The 13993-nt window shown below is 52.5% G+C and overlaps 1 protein-coding gene across 1 annotated transcript in view; it reads left to right on the forward strand.

The window, feature by feature from the left end:
• Positions 1–5425: 5425 nt before the first annotated feature.
• Slc29a3 (solute carrier family 29 member 3) overlaps positions 5426–13993 on the forward strand; it is a 29424-nt gene continuing 20856 nt past the window's right edge. Inside the window, exons 1-2 of the mRNA XM_050143587.1 lie at positions 5426–5497; positions 7649–7947. Of these exons, the coding sequence (XP_049999544.1) occupies position 5497; positions 7649–7947 (300 nt within the window). The 5' untranslated portion in view covers positions 5426–5496. The remainder of the gene's footprint in view (positions 5498–7648; positions 7948–13993) is intronic.

Genomic DNA, 13993 nt, shown 5'->3' on the forward strand with positions numbered 1-13993 from the left:
GCCATCCCAGCGTGGAAAGACAGTGAGGCAGGTCCAAGATGAGCAGTTAATAAGAAAGGAAATCCATGGTCCTCTGAGTGTCCACAGCCTGGTGGGAGGCAGGGCAGACAGTGTGTGCACACTTGTGTGTGTACGCTTCCCCTTGGCCTGCTTTCACTGCCCGGGCAGCCAAGATCTGAGACAGCCACGTTCAGCAAGTTTCTAGGCCCCAGAAGCTGCCACGGGGTGAAGGTCTGTGGTCTGGGAATTTAAGGGGAATGTATTGATCTGACAGGCAGGTGGATGTATCCTGGGGTAGGGTGGGGCATGGGGAGTGAGCCAGGCTGGGCAACCCATAGTGTAAAACAGTGAAATCTGCAGAGGGTACACCGGGGGCAGGGTGAGAACAAGAAGGGTAGGGGTCCATCTTGCCTTGAGAGAGGGTGGTTGTCTTGGGATTAGTGGGGTGGAGACAACAGTGTGCATGGGATTTGTGGGGTGGAGACAGTGTGGTCCTGGACAAGGGTTGTGAGGTTCAGTGGTTGGCAGCCGGAGAAAGCAGTGAGGACAAAGGGCTCTCCCAAGTCACCATTAACTCTAGATCACAAAGGCCTCAAAACTTAGTACCTGGACTGAGGTTAAAGCCGCGGTGTCTCTAAGTAGGAAGCAAGAGAAGTCACTGCTGCAACACTTCCTGGGATGGAAGGAGGTCTTACTTGCCCTCTACTTAACAGCCAGTCTCCATTTTGGCGAAACTACATGGATGCCACAGCAGAATAGGGGCAGTACGGCTTAGTGTGGACTTGGACGTGAAGGAAAGGTTCTCAGAGCTTCCTGGAATGCCTGGCCTTGGGTACTATGGCTAAGCCACATTCTACACCATGGAGCCAATGCACCCCAGGGACAATAAGAAAGCAACCACGGGGGCTGGAGAGATGGCTCAGTGGTTAAGAGCACTGACTGCTCTTCCAGATGATCCGTGTTCGGTTCCCAGCACCCACATGGCAGCTAGCAACTGTCTGTAACTCTAAGATCTGACGCCCTCACACAAACATACATGCAGGCAAAACACCAGTCAAGATAAAAATAAATTATTTAAAAAGAAGGGGCTGGAGAGATGGCTCAGTGGTTAAGAGCATTGCCTGCTCTTCCAAAGGTCCTGAGTTCAATTCCCGGCAACCACATGGTGGCTCACAACCATCTGTAAAGAGGTCTGGTGCCCTCTTTCGGCCTGCAGGCATACACACAGACAGAATATTGTATACATAATAAATAAATAAAATAAATAAATAAAAAAAAAGAAAAGAAAAGAAAGCAACCACTAGGTGTCGCCTAAAAAACAATGCGGTTGGAATCTAGGAGGACGTGACTGCAACCCAAGGAGGGAGCTTGGCATGTTTTTCTCCAGGACTCCAAGAAGCGCCCTCCTCTGGTGTGAAATGGGAATAGCAATGAGACTTAGCGCTGGATCACAGAAAGTTCCATTGGAAGCAAATGGTGATGAATTATCTATAAAAAAATGAAAAGAAAACCAACTAGAATTTGAGACCCTTCTTTTAAAAATATGAATTTATTTTTAATGTGGATGAGAAAGAGCATACACGTACCACAGCGGGGGGGGGGGGGGGCAGAAGACAACATTCCCCGACTCTTATCTGGTGACCCCGGAGGCTGTCCTTCTAAAGACTGACCTTGACAGAAACAAAACTTAGGGATTGAGCAAGGGATGGTGGGAAGGGGCACCTGACAGAAACAACAGCAGCTGTGGCAACGAGAAATGGGGGCATCAAAGTGAGTTCTCAAACACGGTAGAACTAAGCTACAGAGGAGTAACACAAGACCCGGCAGGGCAGGGGCTGTAGCACGGGGGTGTCTTGGGGTCTCTCTGACACAGTATCTCTGTCTGCTGTGATCTCCTTCCAAAATGACCTGGACACTCCTCCACCTCAAGATGAAGATTAGCCAGGTATGGGGCTGAACAACCGTAATCCCAAGCACAGGAGGATGGAGCGCTCAGGGGCCATCCTTGTTTATATAAGTGAGCTGGAGGTCAGCCTCGTGAGACTCCACCCCGGATAATTCCTGGGTCCCGAAAAGATTATCACCCTCAGAGGCCATCACCGTAATGAAGCGAAGTACTGCAGTCAGCTTTCGGCGACGGCCAGGACCATCCTGAGGCAGACACACCAACAGGAGAGGAAGGCAATTGGCACCTCAGCCTTTGAACCTGACGATGCCGCCCAAACCACAAGACAGAGCCGGTTGTGCTTGCTGGGCATCGCCCATAGGGTAATAAACACTTTACTCTGCAGAGCATAAAGGGCATTCATTTTAGGCTATAGTGAGCAGAAATGAAGACTTTACGGGGCACAAGCATAGCCCTGCTGTGTGATGGTTAACCCTGAGTCCTGATAGAAGACGCAAGCAAGGCTGTCTGTGAAGGTTGTCTAGAGTAATGGAACTGGGAAAGCCAGCTTTGGTTGGTTGGTTGGTACCAATGTGGTAGGTACCGTCCCATGGACTGGGGTCCCTGGCTGGGCAGCCTTCATTTTACTCTGCCCCATCAGGCATGTTGTGCGACCAGCTGCCTCAACTCTGCTCTTGCTCCCAAGATTTCCCCACCCCCATGATGGACTGTGGAGCCAGCAAACTGTGAGCCAAGAAAAGGCCTCCATTAAGTTCCTTCTGCACAGTATCTTAGCACAGCAGCCGGAAAGCTAGCTAATACAGACTGGATGTGGCTGGTGGGGTTGTTATGATCTGCATTCATTCACAAACACCACCTGAGGTCTGAATACAGATCTCTATGCGGATTACACTTCCCTAGGGATCTGGGGCACGAGAGATGAGAGAGAGAGAGAGAGAGAGAGAGAGAGAGAGAGAGAGAGAGAGAGAATATGAGAAAGTGTGGGTCCAAGAAGCTCCTGAGTGGGGCGGGCTAGGCAGTGGTAGAGAAAAGCTTCCTCATTGTAAATGTAGAAGTGGGGTAGGGATACAGGGCAGGGTGAATACCCCTGGTGATTTTGGTCTTTTCTATAAAGTGGGGATGGGCAGACAGTCCATGCTGTTGGGAGGAGTTGAGGTGTGTGGGGAACACTGGAAAGCTCCGGCTTGGGTTGGTGGTCATGGATTTGCACGGACCTACCCGACTGCTGTTGGGTCTCTAGCGACACTGTAAATCGGGTCAAAGTGAGCTGCCCAGAGTTGCCGCCCAGAGTGGCACCAGGGAAACAGAGATATGGGCATTCAGGGTGGTTACTAAGACCTCAGGCTCTAAGTAAGCTCAGGATGAAAGTAAAGTGGGCTCCCGCGTATGGAGCAGGGGCAGAGGATTTAAGGGCTGGAGTTCCCTAAAGGTCAGAACTTTCTGAGGGAGCAGATGAGCCAGCATATAGCACGGAGAGATGACTTGAGTCAGCTTGGGGAGGGATTTGGATTAGAACTAGTTATTGTAGGAATGTTAGAAGAGTGTTTTCCCTCTGGGAGCCCAGAAATTCTGGTGAGCCTAAACCAGAAGCTTGCGCAGTGGCAGGAAAGAGGCCACAAGATGGCAGCACTTACCAGTAAATCCCGACAGCGAGCTTGGGCCTGCCAGGCTGAGTCCAAAGAAGGTACTCCTACCACCTGTGAGAAAGTAAGAAGGCCTTCATAGGGAGATCCTGTTTTGCTTTGTTTGGGGGACAAAAGTATCAACTAACTTTGTTGGAAATGTGTATACACAATTTCTTTCGTGAGTTTAAATTTTTTAACAATTGCGTTACTTTTTAAAGAATTTCATAGAATGTATTTTGATCTTGCTCACCCCCAACTCCCTGTCTACCCAATTTTCTGTGCTCTCCCTGGCTCATGCGCTCCCCCCCCGCCCCCCGTCCCTCCTGATGAAGTTCAATGTCTGTTGTCTAAATTCTCCTGTGTAGTGCCTGCCCTGGAGAGTGGTCTACCTATCAGGCGTCACACCCTGAAGGAACACTGACTCTCTCTCCTAGCAGCGCTTCCAGTAGGGGTGGAATTGCCCTACCTTCTGACCGCCATGCCCCTCCACAATGGGATTTTTGTCTGGCTTAAGTTTGCGTGAGTCTTGTGCCTGCTATAACAACCCCTGTGCGTTCATACGTGCAGCTTCCCTGTTGTGCCCCCAAACTCTGTTTCCTTGCAGTCATGTTCCACGTCTGCCTCTTACAATCTTTCTACCCCTTTTCAGTGACCCCTGAGTCTCCCCTGAGAGGGAAGGGTGTGGTATTAGATGCTCCTTTTAGGGCTGAGCACTTCCACAGTCTCTCTACATGTTGGCCAGTTTGGGAAAAGACCATATGGTTTAGAAAAAACAAAAAACGAAAAACAAAGACTCCAGGTGCAATGATATTGATCAACGATTGATGTGGAGGGCCCATTCCATTCTGAGCGGGGTCTTCAACTGTCTAAGAAATAAGACTGAAGCCGGGTGGTGGTGGCGCACGCCTTTAATCCCAGCACTTGGGAGACAGAGGCAGGCGGATCTCTGTGAGTTCAAGGCCAGCCTGGTCTACAAAGTGAGTTCCAGGATGGACAGGGCTACACAGAGAAGCCCTGTCTCAAGCACACACACACACACACACACACACACACACACACACACACACACGACTGAGCAAGTCATTGAGAGCAAGTCCTATAAGCCGAAGTTCTTCTTGGGTTCTGCTTTGGTTCTTGCTTTCAGCATCCTGCCTCAGTTTCTGCTCTGACTTCTCTCAGTGGAATGCTAAGGTGAAATTAACCCCTTCCTCTCCAAGTTGGTTTGATTACAGTAAATGACACAGGGAGACAAGGAGAACTGTACAGGTTATCTTCTTGTTTTCTGGTTTTTCCTGATCCTGAGGTCCCCTTACCCACTCTGTGCCCTGTATAGGATGCGCCTAGGGTGGTCTGGAGCATGCTGGCTGGTGCTCTCCCACAGGGCGGTGTGCTGGTCCCCATTCTTCCTCTTGCACTTGAGGATGTTTTTGAGTTATGCTAATTTTTGAGCCTCACCTCTATGTATATGTATATGCATATGTATATATGAGTGTGTGTACATGTGTATATATGAGCATGCATGTGATGTGTGTGCATACATGTATGCATGTGTGTACAAGCATACATATGTATATGAGTGTGCATGGATGTATCTAGGTGTGCACGTGTGGCTCAAGTAGCCTGGGTTGATATCAAGCTTACTATGTAGCTGAGGTGTCCCTGAACCCCAGCCCCTCCCGTAGGAGGGTGCTAACAGGGGGGCAGGGCGGGTCCTGGCCCAGAGACTCACTTTCTGCTCTTTGCGATTGGACGCCTGCAGTTGCGGCAGTGCGCCAGGCGGGGGCGCGCGTGTGGGGAGGGGCCCAGAGGGAGGCGTCAGCAAACCCGGAAGCGCTGGGAGCCCGGGGCGGGGAGAGCTGAGGAGGGGAGGGCGAGTGGGAGGGCAAGGGTGGAGCCCGGCCTGGCTTAGCCCTAGTCGCAGAGGCCCGGCTCCCGGGACCTGGTGGAGGTAGCAGCGACAGCGACAGTAAGTGCGGGCGCGGCGGCCCCCATGTTTGGCTGGATCTCCCCCTTCCGAGGCTGAACCTGGGCTCCCCGCCTCACTCTCTGGTCCTACGTGTGGGGACAGGTCAGCCTGAAGGATCCAGAAGGCTTTGTGGGTCCAGATCGGGTGTCACAGCTGTCTCTGCCGAGGGAACTTGTCCCAGCCTGCTATGAGGCTCGCTCTTCATCCCGAGCCTGTGTCCTCAGGAGTCATGGAGGCATTCGAACTGGCCAGGCATCTTTTCTGTCCCCAGGCTCTCACCCTTTCCAGCTCTGACTGGCCCTTACCCCAGGACTCTAGGCAGGGGCAGGGGTAGCCTGGCCTGGGGAAGCTCTTGGCCTCCCCTCCTTTCTTTGTCTTTCTCTGTTCATCCAAAGCCACAGCTACCTTTTATAAAGAGTAATAAGGTTTTGCTCAGTCTGCTGCACCACCGGTGACCCGGTTAGAGAGGATCCCTGGCAACTTCAGATGCTTGGTCAAGGCTGAATGGTCCTTGATGAATAGACACCGCAGCTGAGAAGGGGCTCCAGCCCTGTGTGGGTCTGGGTCACCCACACTGGGCCCTGCACCTACCCTCCTAGCCTGAACTTCTGGGAAAGGGTCCTTGCCAGTTCTCTGGTGGCTTCTGCGGTTCATGGTTTTCTTTGACATTTAAAAATAATTAAGTGTATATACATGTGTCTTTGTGTGAGTATGCGCAAGTTCTTTCAGGTGCCCACAAAAATTAGGAGAGGGCATTGAATCGCCTAGAACTGGAGTTAAAAGTAGTTGAGCCACCTGCCTTGGGTGCTGGGATCTGAACTCACGTCCTTTGAAAGAACAAGTGTTCTTAAGTATGCTCATGTGTGCGTGTGTGTGTGTGTGTGTGTGTATGTGTGTGTGTGTGTCTCCATGCATATCCTGTCTGGTTATATGGTCATCTTTGATCTCCACCTGACTCAAGGCTATAAGAGGGGCCCTGCTCACCCTGACAGAACCCTGTAGAACCTCCTGCCTGCCTGTTCCAGCGCACAGCTGCAGCAAGCAGTCCAGGGTGATGTCTGGGTCCTACAGAGTCCATTCGTTCAGCAGTGCTAATGATGGTCCCCTTGGGCCTTCTCTGCTCGTAGCTCCTTGCTGCAGGATGTCTTCAGAGGGAGGGCTGCTGGGACTTGGAACCAGCAGAGTCGCATTCCTAGACCATCCCTGGGCAAGGAGTTGAGGAATCCCCGGGGGCGGGGGGAGGGGGGGTTCAGACTGCCTGGCTGTATCATTTTATGCCACTGTGACCTAGGCAAGTGACTTGATCTTTCTGAGCCTCAAACTTCTTATCTGTAGGTCGTACCTAGCACCTGACTGTCATGGCTCGCGTGTTGGGTGTACCAAGTGCTGAAGTACACGAGTTGTTTCTTTGTGAGGTAGGGTCTCGCTTAGTCCAGGTTAACTCTTGAACTCTCCAGTAGCAGAGGCTGACCTTGAATCCAGCTCTTCCTCCCTCCACCTCCAGAGTCCCACTGAGTTATAGACATGTGTGTGCCATTATTCCTGGCCCAGTTTAATGGTTGAACAGCTAATGTACATTGCTCAAATTCAAACGGCACAAAAAATAAGAATTAACAGTGACACTTCCTCCTTCCTTGTCCCCATCTCCCTCCAAAGACATCCACTGTTGGAAGACCCCTGTGTGTCTTCCACGGTATGTTGAGCATATGTAAAAAAGCACGTGTGTGTGTGTGTGTGTGTGGTTTCCCCTGCTTATCTTTTTGCATAATGTAGAAGAGCTGGGGTCTCATTCTTTGCCCATCAAGGGTTCTGATTCAGATGTGAATGCCTTTAACCCAGGCTTGCCCTTCTGCACCGCTTGCCTCAATCTGTACCTGCAAGGTACATGCCCCTTGTCTCATACTTACGCATCGCCTGTGCTGTCCTTGCGTAGTTGAAATGACCACTGCAGTCACTACCAGTTCTGATAGCCTGTCCTTCTTCTAGTCTGACTTTTATCTTCCTTCCTGATCCTAAAACCTGGAGCTCTCCTGCCAGACTTCAAGGACAGGGTAGACCTAGCATGGGCTTGAGATGTCTTCTAGGCTAAGCCAGTCTCCAGCCTCAGTGCTTGCTAACCTGCCCCTTCTGCGTCTCTCTCTGCTCCCACAGTGGCCGTTGCCTCTGAGGACAATGTATATCACAGCTCAAATGCTACCTACAGAGCCTTGAGCAGCCCTCGCAAAGCTGACCAGGAAGCCCTGCTGGGGAAACTACTAGACTACCCAGCCCCCGGCCTGCAGAGGCCAGAGGACCGCTTCAATGGCGCCTACATCATCTTCTTCTGCCTGGGAATTGGGAGCCTACTGCCCTGGAACTTTTTTGTAACTGCCAAGGAGTACTGGGCATTTAAACTCCGCAACTGCTCTCGCCTGGCCTCAGGGAGGGACTCCGAGGACACAGACATCCTGGTAAGAGCCATTTCCCTCACCAGGGGAGCAGGTAACCAGGAGCCAGGCCATCCTTAGGGGTGCTGGAGGGAGCACCTTTACACGCTGATAATATGGGTGTTGTTGGTGCAGAGTCTGGGTGGGCGCAGTAGAAAGAATCCACTGGGCTCTAGGCCCTGTACTGTGTGGTACCCAGGCCTCGTCTCTACCTCCCGAGGCTGAAGGGATGGAGACGGGAAGACCCAGTCCATTCTTCAGATTGTCTGCCATTGTCTGTGGGAGGATGGACAGGATGGTTCTATACCACGTGTAATGGTGCCTGTGAGAATACGGAATCTTTGCCTCCGAGAATTAAAGGTACGACTTTTACAGCATCAAGTCAGCTGTGGGCTCCAGAAAATTCCAAATAGCAGTAGCTAAAGCAAGAGGAGGTCATTTTTCAGTCACAGTCAACTTTGGACACGTGGGTTGCTTCCCCACGCCAGTTCTCACATCCAAGGTCACCTCATAATCCAAGATGGCGGTCAAAGCTCCATCCATTATGACGTCTATTGGAAGACACAAAGGAGGGAAACCCTGTTGCTTGTAAGAACACTTCCTAGAAGGTGTACCTTCCTCCTCTTTACATCTTATTGGTCCAAACTAAATCACGTGACTCTATCAGCTCCAGAGAAGGCTGGGAAATGTAGTCTTCTTGTGTTTCTTAGAGCTTAAAACCAAAGCTGCTTCACACCCCTTAATATGTCCTGCACACACACACACACACACACACACACACACACACACACACACACACACAGAGAGAGAGAGAGAGAGAGAGAGAGAGAGAGAGAGAGAGAGAGAGAGCTGTCTAAGCATAGTTTTGTAACATTGTTTTGTAACACCCTTGTAAACTAGAGGCCCTATAGCTAGGGGAGACAGAGTGTACCAGTCTGCTCACCATGACTGGGATCAAAGTCCCACCAGTCAGGTGAGTGATGACCATTCTGAAGAAAGGAAGATTGCTTTGACTCTTGGTTACAGCCCTCTCTGTTGAGACACTGTGTCTGGTGATGACTTTCTCGTTAGGCGTGTCATCTTCAGGTGGCACAAGGCGTCTTGTGACAACGGAAGATGAGCGTGGGCGTATGTGAGCCTGGTCCCTCTCCCTCTTCTCGTAAAGCCACCAGAATGCAAACTGTAGGGCACCATCCCATGACTAATCATAGTCCCCTCTAAATGTCCTAGACGGATGCGGTTTCCATCTTCTTACTCCCTCCAGGTGAGGAATGTATTTCTGTATAGGAAAGTTTGGGGGACACTCAGACATATGCCACCTATGTTCTAAGGGGAGTGAAGTCTTGGGGACACACTCAGGCCCCCATGGCCTGGAGCAGGGGAATTTGAAGGGTGAGCAGGGACTGCCCCAAGAAGGAGGCACTGGCTTTCAGAGTCCTTTGTTTTGTTTTTCTACCTTGAGCCAGATCATGTGGAGGTCACCACAGCAACCTTCCCTCCATGCTGGCCGTGACTATGTCATCCTCTAAGGAAAGCTGCACCATCATATGGTCCGAGGTCAATGCCTAGTAAGGGAGGAGGGCTCAGAGGAGCCTGACTGTACCTAGTCAAAGCGTCTGTTAAGAGTGGTTCTGTAGAGTGGGTCGGGGCCTGGGAGACCTGGCTCTTTTCGCCTGCAACACGCGTCGGGGCAGAGCTAGTTCTTAGCATGCCAGCACAGGAGGCTGACACTGCTGAGCCCTGTGCTCCTCCTCTGTGGGTCCCTCAGGGACAAGAAGGAATGTGCTAGCAGACCCCAGCCAACCCCTCCGGTGGCCCCAGAGGTGGCTCACGTCTCTCTCTCTTTGGAAGCCTCTTCTGAGTCCTTGGCCAGCCCTCTAGAACACGCCTCAGCTTTGTATGCCATAAGTCAGACAATGGATGGGCTCTCTCTGAGCATCACTCCAAGGCTCCACAGCACACATGCCTGAAGCCACTTCTAGAACCTCCCCTGACACGTAGCCCGGGGATTCTGACTGATGTGGCTGAAGGGACACTGGCCTTTTTTGAGGTTTATATGACACTGACTGCTACATACCCCTCACCCTGTCTACATGGTTCTGATGCATAGGAGGGGCCATTACTACATGCCTTTGGATTCATACGTGGCTCTAGGGTATGGAGAAGGGCTGTCACTGCATATGTGTACCCGAAAAGTGCTTTAGAGTCCTACTGCCCCCCCCCACATGGAACTGTGGGACCAGGAGCACCCTGAGAACTTGTTGGCAACAGGCTCGTTCCACCCAGGTCCTGGAGTCAGGGCTTACATATTCACACAGGTGACTGATGGGAACGGTGGCCTTTAGGAAGCTCCCCCAGGATGTGGCCTCTGTTGGCTCTGGGCCCTGTACACTCTGGTTCCTTATGCTTTTACTGGTTATACTGCCCTCCTAAGGTAGCTGTGGCAATGAGGCCCATTGTTACATGTCACGGGATAAAGCCTGGCACCGCCGTCCCAGGTGTTGTATGAACAGCATCTCTGGCATCATTTGGGACTGACTGGCCTCGTTCTTTTATGGACTAGTGACACAAGCTGTCCAGCTTTCTGCAGGCCTCCGCGACTGAAACTGCCCACTGGAGTTCCTCCAGAACCTCTTTGCCTGTCTGTCCATCTGTCTGTCTCCCCAGGGCAGGGCTCGGCTGTGTGAGCACCTGTCCCTCCCCCTCCATCCATCCTCAGGCCTGCCAGAGAAAGGCCACGGTGCTCCCAATCCCTCCCAGCTGCAGGCACTTAGCATTCCGGGTCCCGCTATGATACTTTATTGCGGCGCTCGAGCGCTGGCAGGTGCAGGCCTAGTACCTGCCTGCTGCCCGCAGCTCCTGGCTCTTGGCATCGGAGATGAGAGACCTGTCACCCCCTCGATTCATGGGCCAGGCTGGGGAAGCAAGCGTGCTGGGGGCCTGTCTGCATTTGACAGGGCTCTTTTTCTTCGCCTTCTATTTGTGCCGCCCGCTGCCAGCTAGTTCCCTCCTGCTCCCTTCCAATCTTGCTGATAGCCCCAGTTTGCCCTGTGTCCTGAGGGTCACCCAGAGCCAGGGAGACAGCTTGTTCCCTCTTAACCTTCCTCCGATGTGTTGCTAAGGTGGAGGAATTTGTCCCAGAAGGACTGTGGACAGCTCTCCCCATTGTGTCGCCTTTGGGGCCATCTCCCATCCCAGGGCTCATTTCCTCTAGTCGCCGGCAGGTCTGGAGATGGTTTAGAGAGCTTTCTTCTGCCTTCCCTGCCCTCTCCTCTTTGTTCTCTGGAATAGGAGCCTCAGATAAAGCCAGTAGGGTCTGGGGCAGCTGCACCAAAACTATCAGTGCAAAAATAGACGAGTGGACGTGAAAGGATAGCTCAGGGGTGCCGTGAGGGGTCGGGTTTCCTAGATCTACCAGGCCAGCAGCGGCGGCACGGACTTTCTCTTCTGTCCTTGGAATATCTGAACAACCTCTTTGGAGGCAGAAAGTCAGAAGCTCTGATGGCTTAGGGGACCTGCCCAAGATCATACATACAGCAAGACAGGGCTGGAGAGAATTGCAGTGGTGAAGTTGGGTAGGTAGACGGTCACAAAAGTGGACACGCTCCGAGAGTGGTGTGTAGAAGGCTGTGCAGGCATGTAGCCTGGCTGCTTTCTCTTCTGACTTGTGAAACCCAGGGACCTGAGCTCTGCCATTGGGCTCCACCCCTGGTCCCCAGCTGTGTCTGAGGCTGTGTGTGTGTGTGTGTGTTGGGGGTGCTCCTTCCTGCTGGGAGGACCCCTCAGTTGTTCTCAGCCCCTGCTGCAGACTGGATGGGCTCTTCTAGTCCAAGAACAGCAAAATCAGCCCCCTCTGTGTCCCAGATGGGAGAGCAATCACTCAAGTCCGTGGGTGTTCCCTGGGAAACCCCCAGCCTCCCTTTAGGCCACAGGTTCACATCTGCATCCTTAGAGCACCAATGCTTCCCCGTCAGGGCCTCACCATGAAAGCCAGGGTGTTGAGCCAAACTTTGGTGACCATGGCCCAGTGTTCCTATATAGTAAGGGATGTAGGATCCACTTAAGCAGGAGGATTGCCTTCCCACTGCGCTGACAACTCTTAGGGCGCACACTGGTAAGCATCTGGCAGGCACCTGGCACGTGGCGGTACGTCAAGGATGTGTGGCATTGGTTATCACATGGCTAAGGAGGAAAGTGATACCCTGATTTAAGGGAGGGCTTACGCTGTAGGGGAACGGATCTGGAGTCACCGTGGCCCACCTTTCAGATGGATTGGCATAGATGTTAAATGAGGTTTCTCCCTAGGGAAGGCCAGGTTTACCTGGCTCAGCAGATGGAGGATCCTAGGGGGTCCCACTCCAGTATTTACTGCCTACTAGTCCAGTCGGCATCGCCTAACCACAGGATAGCACAATCTGGGCGCTACCTCATATAACTAAGAGCAGGCACCCGACTCCAGAGGGGAAGGGTTAAAAGGAACCAGGATGACATGGCTTCTAAAAGAGGAACTGGAGGCTGGGTTATCAGAGGGCTTGTTGGAGATCTGCTGACCGCCACCAAGTCCCTGCCATGCTGCTTGCACCCACCCACGCCGTGACTTACCCATCCATCACCCCCACGCTGTTCTGGTAAATAAGTGTTTTGTCCCCAGTTTCCAGATGGGGTAACTGAGGTGCTCCCAGGTCTGAGGCCTCCAGCCCAAGGTCATTTGCTAGCAAGTGTCAGAATTGAGATTTAGATCAAGCTGGAGACCAGCAGAGTCCCTGCAATAACTGTGTCCTGTCTTGTCACCATCCAACCACTGTGGAGTCAACAGAGAGCTGTGATAAACTACCTACCCACCCAGTTCTGACTCACCCGGGCACACACATGCCCGGTTTTGTGGAGGAGGTTTACCCACATCAGGATCAAAGTCAGAGGGCACCCTGGGGTGAAAAGCAACTGTCATTAAGTGGGCTGTGGCCAGAGCTCCAGAGACTCCAGGAAGCCATCTCAAAGGACTTCCTCCAGTGGTAGTCAAGTTGCCAAACCTGCCAGTGGGAAGCCTGTTTCCTGCTCGGGAGAATTAGAGCAACCCTACCCGGAAGTCCAAGGAATGACCTTCCCTATAGCAGAGAGCCGGGGTTGGGGGCTGATAGAGCCCTTACAGAGCGTAGGGGCAGGGGGCTGGCTGGGGAGGCTTGGCGAATGGAAGGTCATTAAGCTTGGTTGATTCTTCAGTGTGTCTGGGTTGTCTCCAAGCCACACGTCCGCCAGGGATGGGCTTGGGTCTTCCCAACTGTCTCTGGGAGATGCTCGCCAGGAGTGTGTGGCGGGGGGGGGGGGGGGGGGGGGGGGGGGGGGGGGGGGGGGGGGGGGGGGGGGGGGGGGGGGGGGGGGGGCTACACAGTCTTCTTCCTGTCTCCAGGGCTTAGGGACAGGAACAGTGGGACCTATGTGACCTCAAGATAGGAGTCATTGCCAGGTAGTGGTGGTGCACGCCTTTAATCCCAGCACTCGGGAGGCAGAGGCAGGCGGATCGCTGTGAGTTTGAGGCCAGCCTGGTTTACAAGAGCTAATTCCAGGACAGGCTCCAAAGCTACAGAGAAACCCTGTCTCAAAAAACAAACAAACAAAAAAAAATAGGAGTCATCTGGGGGGGCGGTGCAAAATCAAGATGATAGGAAGCCTTGAAAAGGAAAGGCATATGTGTCACCCCTCCCCGCTACTATGAACCTCTGCGAGGCCTGGACTGACCCAGGAACCTCCCCAGTCTTTGCAAAGAAGTGGGGCCACAGTAGTGGTGTTTACTGAGCTAAGATCACCAAGTTGACCGTTAGTTCTGTGATGTTTAGCAGGATCCTGTGCCAGGCAGAGCCTTCGTAGGAATAATCTTCTGGTCCTTGCATCAGGGGACATCACCACACTGAACAGAGGCAACGACTTGTCACCAGAAGAAGAGGGTGGTCAAAGGAAAGGGCCCCAGGAAATGGTACAGCTCACCTGTACTATGAAAGGCAGGCAGCAAAAAAGGAAAATAGAGTAAAATGGAACTCTGGCCTGGACCCATCCCATTGCTTCCCAGCCTGCC

The sequence above is a fragment of the Alexandromys fortis genome, unplaced genomic scaffold, assembly GCF_014885135.2.
Source record: "Alexandromys fortis isolate MF-2015 unplaced genomic scaffold, M_Fortis_MF-2015_v1.1 scaffold_9, whole genome shotgun sequence".
Classification (NCBI taxonomy): Eukaryota; Metazoa; Chordata; class Mammalia; order Rodentia; family Cricetidae; genus Alexandromys; species Alexandromys fortis.